We start from the raw sequence: 13,771 nt of genomic DNA on the forward strand, positions 1-13,771 counted from the left end.
CTTTGTGCTGAATGAATCCATAACTCCTACATTGTGACAAAATGCTTTAGGACCAAAAGTGTGCATCTGAAGCCTGGGTGTGCAAAGCGCATCATGACTGTAGCTGCTCTATAATCTTAATATTCTTTGCAGTTCTTTACATGCAATGTATGCTTAAGCTTCTGCTTTGGTGCAGACAACTCAGAAACAAGTTTGTAGTCATTCACATTCCTGTTGTAGTTGAATTGACAAAATCTTTTTTCTGAGAAAATGAATAGCATGAATATTTCAATGTCTGAATTCCCTTCTTACAGTTAACTTGTGGTATAACTTTGTTACCTGTGCTCTAGTTTGTAAGCTTACTCAATCTCAAGTATTTAAAGCTTTTGACCAGGAAGATGATGGAATTTGTTCTGTTGGATAATCAGTTTACAGTAAATTGTATCTTTAAAGAATTTAATTTTTTGTTTACATCCGAAAGGAATTTCGTAAAGTTCTGAAATGAACTATTTTGGCATTCTCACTGTATGTCTGGTAGTAACAACACTGGTCATGAAGCTTCATATAGTCAGATAGGGCTACTTAAAAGTAGCCTTGGTTAGGTCTCGATTTAAATTTTTAAAAGTTTCTTAGAAAAATTACTTCAACTTTTTTCCAATGAATGGTCTGTTTGCAGCAAGTAATTCCTTTAAGGAATTGGAAAGGTGCTATTGAAATTCATTGTCCCATGCTATATCCATAGGAAGATGCAAGCATTCTAGTATCTTAAAGTGTACTATAATAATTTGACTGAAATATGTATTTCTGTTTAAATTTTTCAGTCTGCAAATGTGGAGGCCCAGTGTGCAGGTGTCTCAGAGGATAATGCTCATTTGTCAACAACCAGTCAAGGATATGTTTTACCAGAAGGAAAAATCATGCCAAACACAGTCTTTGTTGGTGGAATTGATATAAGGGTATTTATATACTTTAATTGTTTAAGATAGGTATAGGACACTTCAGTGGGAAGAAAATGGGAATTTGACTTCTGGGTATGGTTGTATTTTTTGTTTGTGGTTTTTTTTTTGTTGTTGTTAAAATGTGTGTCTTTACTAATCTTAAGGTATTACAGTGTCATGAGAGATTTTTGGAACAGGTGAGTAACTTTAGTTCTTAGACTAGTAGAAGATGGGTTTAAAAATGGTACTGGCTTCTTTAAATCAATGCTAAAGAGTTGAATATGTTTGGAGAAGTTTAAGACTTTGTTTCTTTTAGATGAATGAAGCAGAAATTCGGAGTTTCTTCGAACGATATGGTGCTGTGAAAGAGGTGAAAATAATCACTGACAGAACTGGTGTTTCCAAAGGGTGAGTGGAACACGAATAGTTGTTTTAAGTTGCTGCTTATGTGGACATAACTCTGTCATAGATTATATAAGCAGCTACTTAGCAACACACTTGACATGCTTAAGCCTTAACACTGCAGTTTTCTGTTGTGGTGAATTAACACTGTGAAACTTGTAAATCTAGATTGCCCCTAAATCTGTATAATCTTACAAAGAATAGCCTGATTTTTCTGACTTCTGTCTGTTCAGGGAAAAGAGGGTTATTGTCACTTAACCAGTGGAAACAAAGCTTGAAACTTGTGTGATGCTTATGCAGACAGTTCTTCTGTAGGACTCTTCTGATGGCTAGAGTAGTTAACAACAATTTGGAGAGAGTTCAGGATGGTTAGGAGAAGGGGTAGATGGTATATTTCAGGGCCATGGGACTGCACTCTTCTGACACTCAGGGATAAGTTTCAGAGAGAACAACCAAACTTATTTGGGTGAAGAGTGAGACTAAGTAAGTGAAAAAAGTTGAAGCAAGGGAAATTCCTGTTAGATAATATAGAAAAATTATGAATTGTCTGCAGTGAAACACTTAAATAAGGATGTGTAGGACCTTAGCTTGTTGGGTTCTGGGGAAGCTCTTCCAGTTTTGAAGTTATCCCTGCTTTGAGAAGGAGGCTTTACCCTCTGGAGGTTCCCTCCAGCCCAATTTTTTCTAAGATTCTATGAGCAGGTCTTAAAAAGTCACATTTTTTTAGGCATAGGTAGTAATGCATGAGCTGGAGATCTATTTTATTTCCTCATATCCCTTGCTAGTCTTCATAGTGAATTCTGATGTGCAATTAGCTAGTATATGTTCTGAGTATTGATAATGAGTTGGCATACTCCATTGATTAACACAACTGTTCCTATAATGCTCTGAAACTATCTTCACTTTAAAGACTGGATAAACCAGAGGGGCAGTGAAATAAATTAAAAAACCTCTTCAGGGATCACTTCTTCCACTGCTGTCACTGTTCCTGTAATGCCTGCTTTCATCCAAACCTCTGTAGTAAATAGGAAATTTGATGATCATTCAGATCTTGATACTTAAAAGGTTTTTTTAACTTTCTCAGTTAGTAATATCAACAATAGTGCTTATTTTGAGTACCTGGAATGGAAGAATAGCCCTTACATCTATTTCATATTATTCTAGAATCTGGCATTCAGTTTCTTTCATCTGGCCCAGTAGTATATGCTGCTAGTTAGCAGTAAATACATTTTCATGCTGAATTATACATTGCATGCTAAAAGTATCAAGTAGGACATCAGTTTAATGTACCTGGCATATATGCTGTTAACTGGTCTTGTTCAAAATAATTGAGCTAACAAACAAATCAAAATCTGGTTATTGAATAACCTGGTTTTTTTTTTAGGTATGGATTTGTATCTTTCCTGGACAACGTGGATGTTCAAAAAATAGTAGAAGTAAGCTCTTTGTCTAAATTATCTGAAGAAGTTGGTAAGAAGCTGGAGACATGTTCAGGGGAGACCAAGTCATGTACCCTGTAGAGTAAATTAGGACAAGGAAAGTCTAGGGCTGCCCAAAAAGTAAACTTGCTGAAATCTCTACTGGTGGTAGAATCTTTGTATATTTACTTAAGTAAAAAACAAAATTAGTTTTAGCCTTGGTGTGCTTGAACATCTCGTGTCATTGCATTTCTGGTCATTGTCATTCATTTGTGTGCTTGAAAGCCTCATGTGTTTTTGGCTGCTTACTTTCTGTATTGGATGATTGTCATAGAACCCTTGTGCTTATGGCAGATACGTCGACCTGTCAGCATTATTATTTGGAATAACAGTAACATAGAAAACAGCATTAGTTTTTCACTTAAGTCTCAGCAGTTGAAGTACGTTTCTCTCTTGCAGTATTTGTGCATTTGGATGTTGCCCGGAGTGCAAGTTTTTTTTTAAGCCTCCTTGACTGTAAGATGCAACTGTTCACATGTCATATGATTTTTCTGTAGGTCACAGAGAAGGTAAAGGGGTAGAACTGTTACAGCCCTTCTGCTCTTAGAGTTCAGTATCAGAGAAATTTGAAATCTCAAGGCTTACAACCAAATCATAGAATCATAGAATCATTAAGGTTGGAAAAGACCTCTAAGATCATCAAGTCCAACCGTTAACCCAACACCACCATGCCCACTAAACCATGTCCCTCAGCGCCTCATCTACACGTCTTTTAAATACCTCCAGGGATGGTGACTCTACCACTTCCCTGGGCAGCCTGTTCCAAGGCCTGACCACTCTTTCAGTAAAGAAGTTTTTCCTAATGTCCAGTCTAAACCTCCCTTGGCGCAAATCTGTTAGTTGGTTTTGATAAGACTTCAGCAGGTCACAAACCACTGACAAAGCTCTTTATTTTCCCTTCTTCTCCCAAAACTGAGTGCAGTAACTGTGAAAATAAACATGTATTGAAATATTTCCCTCTCTGAAGTCTTTGTCTCAGAAAACTCTCATGTCTCTGGAGGATGAACAATCTCTCATTTCCTTCTGAAGCTCTTGGATAGGGAAGTAGATCTGCAAGACAAATAGAGGAAAATGTGCCGGGCACAAATTTAGTGTTCTGTGATATGTTCAGATGTGTTTACTGGCTGTCCAGCTCCTTAAGGGGGAAGAGAACATGTTTGAACAAAGTGGAGAGCAATGAAACTCCAGCAGGAGATTCTTGATTCTCACCAAAAGACTTCAAAAGCTTGCTGTTCTTTAACTCTGATGGTATGCTGACAAAAATACTGCTGTATTGAGCAACAGACTTTATTTGAGAATACTTTTACCGTGGCTAACATTTATTGTACTAGATCAGTGTGGAATGCTTGCTCTGAGGCAGCAATGTCTGTAGAGAGCTCTTGAGTAGCATTGTCATTTGAGCCATGTACATTGCTGATTTTCTGTGTGCATTTCTTCAAAACTAAAAGCCCTCAGTGTATCTCTATTAATATAGTACTCACTGATGTGACTTGTATACCAGAGGTCTCGGAAGGCCCAGAGGTATATGGCAGATTTTTTCAGTGCAAATTTCAGGTGTACAGGCAGCACAAATTACTGCCTTATCAGGAAGAAGCACGTCCAGATAGAAATCATCTTACAAAGCTGTTGGCTTCTGGAGGGGGTGGAAAAAGGGAAAGAATGAACATCTCCCACTTTAGAGCTCAAGTCATAAGCAGAGATCATCTCACTAAACCATTTCAGGCATTATCTGTACTGAGTGGTCACAACTTTTTATGTAAATGAACAAGATGGAGCCTCTCCATGGTTAGAATCACTCTAGATGCCTGTGTTTATCTGCTTAGCTCTGTAGCTTTGTGCAACCTGAAAGTATTTTTCTTCTGATTTAGATCTGATTCCATTTGTAACTGCATTGTGGTCCAGCGTGAACCTGTTCGCAGTTCAGAACAGAAAGCTACCTTCTGCTTTGGGGGGAGGCCTGTCTTTCAAGACCTCCTGTTGCTCAAGTGGAAAAGGTGGTTGCGTGGTTCTGGGCACAACAGGATTGCAGGATCAATTTTAAAAAAAACCAAACCTGTCAGACTGGTCTGGGTATTTCACCTTTTTTTCCACCCATGTCTTTATTTTTATCAGTATGAGAAGATGATCAAATAAGACATTTTTTTATATCACTATTATTCTGCTTATTTTACTTACTTTTAAAATCAACAATAAAGTTGCTGTTACCTGTTCGAAGCACTTTCTTTAGCAGAAATGGGGGGAAAAGGCTTAGCGAGGTGCCTGTTAAAATTGCAAACTGCGTATTTTGTTCTGAAGCAGGCAAGTTCTTAGTGTTGCATGAGACAGAGAATCTAGATAGACTATGTATCTCCATCTAATACTGATTTTAATACTTGGTACTAAATTTGTGTTAATTGGGGTAAACCAAAAATCTTTCATTTCTGATGTGTAAAGCATTTGTAAACCTCAGTGTAGCCCTCTGAACTCTAACAGAGTATCTGCTTTAGGTAGTGTCATGTGTGCTATGCACATCTTCATAGGTAGGTAAACATGTTTTTTGGTACCATCTTGGCAGAGAATGTGAGATCAGACCCAAAGGTGAATTCTCTTTTGGGAGTTTTGTGTGGAGTAGTTCCCGAGTACCTGAATAAACATTAATCTGCTTAAATCCACGTATTAAAGCAACTTTCTCTACTCCAGACTTAAACTGTAATCTTGTAGAGAACAAAATCTCACATGCCCGCTTCTACAGTCAGTCCAAGTAGACCTTGAAGAGTAAGGATGTTGTGGTGCCATTTCAGCCTACATCCATTGTGAGTGTTCCAGTTTTCAAACTAACCAGTTTTGCTGAAGAACACAGAATTCAACTTCTGCAGGGAGGGAGGGTGCTTGAAATTCTTCCTGTGCTTTTGTTATGGCCCCAGATAACTCTGCTGGCAAAGCAGTACTTGATCATTGAAAGTCTGAAATCCTGCCTTCTGTGTGAACTAGCATTTGGGCAGAACTTGCAGAATGAGAAGTTACATGTGTCTCAGGCATTTGCTGACTACTGAGGAGTGCTTCCAGCCCTGTTTTGCCAGTCTTTCAGATGCTTGTATTCCTGGGTATTTGAGGAATGTGAAACATATTTCAGTTCCACTCTTTCTTGATTAGTCTGTGTGCTGCATAGGTGCTTTTGGCCAAAAAAGTTGTGAAATATCAGCATGTTGGATGTTCTGAAAGAATGCACATGAAAATTTCTCTAGAGAGAATACAGTAACATGCAGGTAAACGGTAGTGCTTAGACAGCCTTCCATTTCCTTTAATATTAGGTGGACAGCTTCTAACATGTTACGTGAAGCCTGTTAGGAAGTTTGTGGGAAGGAAGGTAAGTGCGATGTAAATAAGGTTTCAAGGGAACCTAGGCTATGGTCACTCTACATTAATATCCTTACTGAGGCAAGAATAGTTTGAATCTCTATGTATAAAACCAGAAGGCTGACAGTCACTAATATGTAATTGCAAACTACTAGCAGTGCGTGTTGCTATTAAGTGATATATAATAGGTTTGGAGAGTTGGTGAGTAGGCAAACAGGTGTGCTGAGAGCATTACAGCTGAGAGGAAATTAAAGGTAAAAGACATAAGGTGTTGAGGTGGGAGAGGAGAATGGAGGCTGTTGAGCCTGTATGCAAGTCGATGATACTGTGACATAGAAGCAGAGTTTAGTCTCTTTAAAATCAAACCAACCACCCACCTCGCTGATTCTGCAGCTTACAGAATAACCTGTCTTTCAGTCACAAATCAACTTCCATGGCAAAAAGCTGAAACTGGGGCCAGCAATTAGAAAGCAACAAAACTTGTGTGAGTATGTATAAACAAGTCTGTTCATATTACAAGTATATGTTACAAATTTGTGGTTTTTTCCTTAATTATACATTAACATCCTTACAAATCCTTTTTATCTGATGTAATATGTATATTACAATTAAACTTAAGTTTTAAATTTTATGACCTTACTACTTGTGTGATGTACAGTTTTGATAATAAAACTGAGGTTGGTAGCACAATACAATACAGTTAATGTTGATTTAAATTTAAGAGTCAAAACACTTAAGGTTTTTTGCAATTCAGATTACTGATGAAATGCACATGAAAATGTCTGAATACTTTATTTTTCTTTGCTTTAAAATAAGGTTCTTATGTGCATCCCAGACCATTAGTCTTCAATCCTCCTGCACCACAGTTCCATAGTGTATGGGGTAGTCAAAATACAGAGACGTACATGCAGCCTCCAGCTGTAATGAGCCCAGTAACACAGTATGTGCAGGTAAGGCTGTTCATGCCACTGATTTTGAATCATAATTAAATGTTTTTGAAGGTGCAAGCACATAGAACTTCAGGAATATGTACTGAGATTCCAATCTTACCTCCTTGTTTTCATATTACCTTCCCCAATAAGAAGCACCCAACTTCAAACCACTTTAAAAGAATGCCAACAACCTTGAAAAATTTATTCAGTGATGTGGTCTCTTTATAAGACAGTTTTTATTTTGAGAATGAGAAAACTGTTGAAAGTGGAGCTAAGATTTAATTATATAACAGTTCTTAAGTGCTCTTGTTACTTGTCACAGATGCATTTCACAAATCGAATGCATCCGGATATTTAATGTACTGCTGCCCTGCCTCAGGGTAAACCACAAACTTAAAACCGTATTTTTTTAAACAAGTATGGAACCAGAAGTTTGCTGTGGTACTTCCCCCCGCCCCCCCAGCCAAACAAATTCTTGTTTCTGAACTGCTGTTGTGTCTTTGCAAGAACATTGTGTTATGGCATCTGCTGTTAACAGCTGTGACCAGTACGCTATGCCTACAGGACATCACTTTATTGGTACTTCAGATAAGCATTCTTACTGAGGTGTAGGCAGAGTACTTCTGGCCTTGTTATGAGTCCTGTGCTGTGAATAGAAGACTTTCCAGATTATGGTCTCTTCCTGTATTAACCCTATAGGATATGGCAGTACAACAGGGCAATATTAATTGCAAAGTGGTTCTGTTTTGTATATTTTCTTAAGCAAATGAAGATGAGCAAACTGCAGTGACTCGCAGAAATATTTTTTTCTAAGGCAGAGAGCTTGATAGTAGTATTCTCGCCGATTCCCTGAGTTCATTGGGAGGGTGAAATAGTGTAGGAGGAACTAATTCTCTTAAGTGCTGGAATGTGCCTTTAATGATTCTCTGAAGAAGCTGGTAGGGTTCCAGGTTAACATTGTGTTAAAATACTTGCAGTGAAGAAATGCTGGGAAATTGTCTGAATCGTAATACTTAGCTTGCCTTTGGCTCCAAGAAACTGATCTTCAGGCTGTGTTCCATGGTAGTTGGTCTGTTTCAGGTCTACTTTAGAAAGTTTATGGGATGAGTTGTACTTCTGAAATTACTTAAAACATTGGCTGCAAGCAGATGATGGGATCTTTAGATTTGTAATACACTTTAGAAACCCACTTTCTTAAGGTGTTTAGTGCCTGAAGTGCTGAAGCCCCATGGGAAATCTGTAAGGATTGTTTTTTAAATAATGAAGCTAGTCTGAAACAGGAATTGAAATAACAATGTGACTACATGTTTCTAAAAATGTGCTCCTGGCTTTATAAATACCTTTACAAATATCATACTTTTATCTTGCTTCAAACTTGCATTTTTAAAAAAGCTTTATTTTGCAGACATATCCATACAGTTCACCAGCTTTATTGATACAGCAGCAAGTTCCTGTAGGATATCAGCCAGCCTACAACTATCAGGTATGTAATTCTTTAGTAGCAGCAGAAAGGCTGTTTGATACCTGGCAAAACTTGAATGGATGAACAGTGTTAACTGGAGTCTGATCTTTCTGTGTTTCTGTGAATTCTATTTCCCTTCAGCTCCTGCTTCACAGAATAAAAAGTAAAACCAAAATTAGTGATATTTTTATTCTAATGCAATGAAAATTTTTGAATAACTTAGCATACTCTTTTTTTAGCCTGATTTTTTAAAATATGCAATGATAAAACAACTTCCAAATTAGCAAAAGGTACATGGATCAGGAGTACTTTCTTCTCGTGGGAAGGAGCTTTGCATTTGTACATGCTATAGTGTGGGTAGTTGGTGTTAGTTACTTAAAACAGAGACATATAGAGAGGGGATGTGCTCTTGAGCTCTAAAAATGTCTGGGAAGGTACTTGGCTGATAGTGATTTTCAAACTCATAAGTGAAATGTGTGGGTATGTCCTGTTGTTGAACATAAACTGGAAGTAGTTTAGTAACTGGAAGTAACTAGAGGTTTGAAATGTTTTCAGTGTAGCTGCTGTGATTCCCCTTATTTTCCTAATCTTTAGAACTTATTTTTAAATTTTTTTTAAAACTTGGAAGGAGAAGAGGAAGGAAGTGATTGAATTTGTGGTAAGGATGACCTTGTGCCAAAACCACTGTGAGGTACACATGAAAAACCTATCTTGCTGAACAGAAGACTGTAAGCTACAATAAAAAATCCAGACATGAAATGTTATAAATAGTGGTGCTTAGAGCGGTTACTTGCCTGTGTTGGAAATGAATGAATAAAAGCTGGTTCTTTTTCAATTCTTGTTTAAGGTTCAACCACAATGGCTTGCTGGGGAGCAAAGAAATTATGTTATGCCTCCGGTAAGTCTACAAAGTTAAACTTCTGGAACTTTGTCCTCTCAATTAGCACACTGTTTTGACAGCTTGGTAGTTTAAAAAAAAAAAAATCAAACTGCTGTTTGTTGGTTGGATTTGTATGTAATCTGGTCTATACAAATCTGTAGCTGCTGACAGAGTAGGTAATTGTTTAGGATTTCCTACTGATGTGGTGTTTTTTTTAGGAGCTGCCTGGCAGAACAGAATTACCTTTTCTATGGCGTTACTCCATACGCTCTGGTCACAGAATTCTGGAATTTTAACATTAACAGAATTGGTTTTTCATGAGAAGTTGAAAGAAAAATAAGTGGGGACCTGATGCACAATCCTGACTTACAAGATCTGTATAATATTACTGCTTATTGTTCCAAATTTTTTTAGAACTTAAAAAGCCGCAAAATATTCTGCTTTGCAAATACTGATTTTTTTTTTTTTTTTGGCTCCTTTCAACACCTTTTGAAAGTGATTTGCCGGGCTGCTACAGACTGTAGATGTGCTGATGGCTTCTAAAGAAATTACTTGCTTTCTGTGACTTTACACAAGTGACATCCACAAGAGAGGAAAAAATACTGTGTATTTCTTTAATGGTGTTGGAACTTAAAACTTGCATCTTGGGCATTTTTGTGTTCTTTGGGTATAATCTTGTATTTATTGAGTACAGTTTCTATTAAGTGTTTAAAACCTGTAATACTTAATTTTCTTCTGAACGGTATTCTTTCAAGCTGATACCCAGTGGATGTGTAGAATGTGTGGAAGGTAAATGGGGAAAAATGAAGAAAATGGAGCTTTGCGCATATATATTGCTGCCTGCATGCATCTGACAATTCTGTCTCTGATCATATTAGAAGAATACTTTATTCCTGCTTGCTTCCAATCATGTGTACTAAGCTTTACTTTTAGCTTCTCAGCAAAGAAGCAGCCTTTTTCCTTTCATGGAAAGTCTGTGTTTCTCTTAGTGAGAATTACCTTTGCTTTAGTGGGGGAAGAAACAGACTCAAAAGACTTCAGGAGTCACTGAAATACTGATTACTCTGTTGGCTTGAACTAATTTTTGTTGAATAACATCCATGAACATTATACAGCTGCAGTATATCACTTAACAATTAAATGGTAGCAAGCCAAAGAGTTTTTAGAGTGTGCATAGTTTAAAGATATTTTAAGCTTGATTATATGAGCAGACAAGTTTTCTAGAACTATCTCAGTTAAGCAACTTCTAAGTATCATTCTTTACAGACTCAAAAGAGGACAGGCATATAAGGAGATAGGAAACTTCATCCTTCAGTCTACTGCTTTATACCTACCTAATTGTTTGGTGGATAATCACAATTTCCATTCATAAATGGAATGCACCAGTTGTGATGAGGTCAGATATGGTACACCTTTTGATGGTTAGGGATGGTGCTCAGAAAGGAGCGGTCTGCTAACACTGTAGGCCTCCGTTACCTCCCAATATTGTCAGCTTGAAATTACAGTTTTGGTGTTCAAGGGCTTTTGGGAGTGTCAGGTGGTACACCTTGTGGTTGCTCTGTATGATCACAGATAACATCCTTAAGAATGATGTTGCAAGCAACTGAAAATTACTGTCAAGTCTGAGTGAATCTGACTACTTGGGGGGGGGAGTTTTGCCCCTGAAAAGTGAGAATGCTTAACCCTGACATTGAAATCCTGGTAAAATTGGCTGTAAAAGCTGCTAATGCTCTCTGGAAGTATCTAGAAGGAAGTTTCCGTAAAGAGTAACTGCTTTATCAGCCTCTCTGCTATTGTAATTAAACTCTGCGCTGGGTTGCCAATTGCAGCACTGCACTGTAAGCAGAGGGTAGTGGGGAGAGTTTTTAAAAAAGCTGTAAAATGGCTTGTGCTTTTCTAGACCTTTTTACATCTTAAAAAAATTAGTATATTGCATGAAGGAAGCTTCAAACAGGAAAGGAACTGTATAGAGAAAAGCAACGTCTTGGAAGGGCAGTGGTAGTAGATGGTTTTTAGTGCTTAATTTCTTTAAGTTAACTGCTGATTGTCTCGAATTCTAAGTGAATACCTTCATTGAACATGCTTGACAACAAAACCCATACATGGAGGAAGTAGGTTGAGGAGCTAACTCTGAAGAGCGATTACAGTGGGGAGAAAAGATGTTTTTCAGAATATATCCTTTTTGGAAGGAAGTAGAACTGTCTTAATAAAACAGATCAGGATACAGTATTTCCCCCACTTGTGAAACTTCATCGAAACTGTGAAGATAAAGCTGACATAGCTTGTGGATAGGTGAGGACCAATGACAACACAACTGTGCATGTTTTCCCAGTGTTACTGAAACACTGCAATATTTAAAAAACTATGCAGGTTTATACTTCAGTAAGCTACCACTGCACTGAGGACCCAGAATTTATACAGACAGAATGTGCTGTTCCAGAACCCACGCAGTCGTCTACTAACAGTCCACAAAAGGTAAGTGCTTTCTCAAAACTTTAATGTTTTTTTTGTCATATATCCTATTCCCAGAAATTTGCACGTGAGGATTATGTGGCTTGGTGAAGAGGACCTCTGACCAGTGTCCTAGAAATTAAGGTTATAGTTGCTGCTTCAGCCGGTTGCTCAATCAATCCACTGTATCTGATTTCTGCATACAACTTCAGAAGCCTCGCATGTTTCCTTGAAACTATTAGTGCTTGTGTATTGTGCTGAGGCCTGTATAAAATGTGTGTTCTGCTTCCTTAAGTATAACAGTGTTTTTAAGAGACGAGGCTTTACTTAATCTGCTGAGAATTACAGGGGGAAATTGTAGGTACTAAAAAACCAGGTTAGGTAGCACTGCCTGCTACCTTGTGCAGGTTTATTTAAAGCTTCAAACATCTGAATTAGTAACATTTTACTCCCTTCTCCACTTTTGTTTGTGGAAGGTGACCCCAGTTTGGCCAACAGTTGGCTCTGAATTCAATTTTCTAAAGGAGACTTCATTTTTCAGCTGTCAGTCTATTCCACAACTGAAGTGGTATGTCACTGGTCAGAACTGTTACGTTGTAAGTAACATCTAAGAGTGATAATGAGTTACCAAGATTAAAAGATTTAGGGGAAGAAAAAAAGACAGCTCAGGAAGTGTAAGGCAGTTGAGAGGAATCCTGAATGCAAAGTAAACTCTGTGACACACCCATATTGCTAGTAGTGGGCTAACTAAGAAAATCAGTATTATTATAGATGCACCTATAACTGTATTTCAGAAGTCTGTGGACAGGAGCATACAAACAGTAGTATCCTGTCTGTTTAATCCTGAGAACCGTCTGAGGAACACCTTTGTATCACAAGATGACTACTTTAAGGTATGTAGTGAAAGCAAAATTAAATCCCTAAAACACAGCTGACCTTCAATTGGTTAACCTACAGGATACCATAAAGATGAAGGGATTAATGTCTGGAATGCCATTTGAATTTTTTTCTCGTGCATGCTCTGAGAGGTATAGGTTTGGTTGGCTCTCAGTTGCTTAATGCTGGAAATTTGATTCAGTGGATTTAACATAAGACTGCATAAAAAAAAATTGCTGAAGTCTACTCACAGACACGTAGAGCGTAAGACTGGCTAACAATTTCTCAATGATAAATTGCTGAAAGGGCAGTGGGTTACTCCCTAGTTTGGATAGAAGATGTTGAGTTTGAGCCTTGATAGTCTTTACACCAGTTAAGTACCCACTGTGGATGGTGGCTCTTAATACTATATAGACTATAAAAAGTCTATGGTTCAACCAATAAACTGTAGTCCAGGTTGGTAGCTGGTCATCATATTTTTGCTGTATGTGTTCAGTCTTTGTAGAATTGCAGTTTCTGATTACATTGCAAGGGGTGTTTAATTTCTGTTGTTTATTAATGTTATATTTAAGACTTTGCTACCTTTTTTTAAAAGGACAGACATATGCACTAGGCACATGTACTCTGAAGCAGGAATACAGAAGCTGTATTTATCAGTTTTGGAGGGGGGTGGTTAGAGTACAGAATGTCTTGAGATACTTTTTGTGAAACTTCAGTTGCTTTATTCTGGTTATTATCTAGAAATCTTTTTTCCTGTCTTTTCTCCTATCCCATTCCAGGAGAGAAAGGTGCATCACTTCAGAAAAGGAAGAGCAGTACTCAAAAGTGTTTGATCAACAAAGACTTTAAAGTATCTATATTCATTAACTTGATGTTACTACAGTTCAGTTTAGCAATATATGCAGTATAACCTTTTTCAAAAAGTTGCTTCAAGTTGAAGTTTGTGTTTCTATTCTACCTGTTCCAATACAGTTTTCGCTTGAGTAGTTTGAAGTTGTAAGAGTTAACAAACTTTCAGGTTTTTGTTAATCATTTGC

The 13,771-nt window shown here is 37.6% G+C and overlaps 1 protein-coding gene across 1 annotated transcript; it reads left to right on the forward strand.

Moving 5' to 3' along the window:
- Positions 1 to 800: 800 nt before the first annotated feature.
- On the forward strand, positions 801 to 13,567 carry DAZL (deleted in azoospermia-like; the record flags this gene model as incomplete). Its single annotated transcript, XM_009581258.1, has 10 exons — positions 801 to 935; positions 1,234 to 1,325; positions 2,704 to 2,755; positions 6,551 to 6,617; positions 6,950 to 7,083; positions 8,471 to 8,548; positions 9,375 to 9,425; positions 11,778 to 11,882; positions 12,653 to 12,751; positions 13,514 to 13,567. Coding segments are annotated over 10 exons (867 nt in total), but the record flags the coding sequence as incomplete, so codon positions are not given.
- Between the last annotated feature and the right edge of the window lie 204 nt (positions 13,568 to 13,771).

This window comes from Fulmarus glacialis, unplaced genomic scaffold (genome assembly GCF_000690835.1).
Source record: "Fulmarus glacialis isolate BGI_N327 unplaced genomic scaffold, ASM69083v1 scaffold28877, whole genome shotgun sequence".
Lineage (NCBI taxonomy): Eukaryota > Metazoa > Chordata > Aves > Procellariiformes > Procellariidae > Fulmarus > Fulmarus glacialis.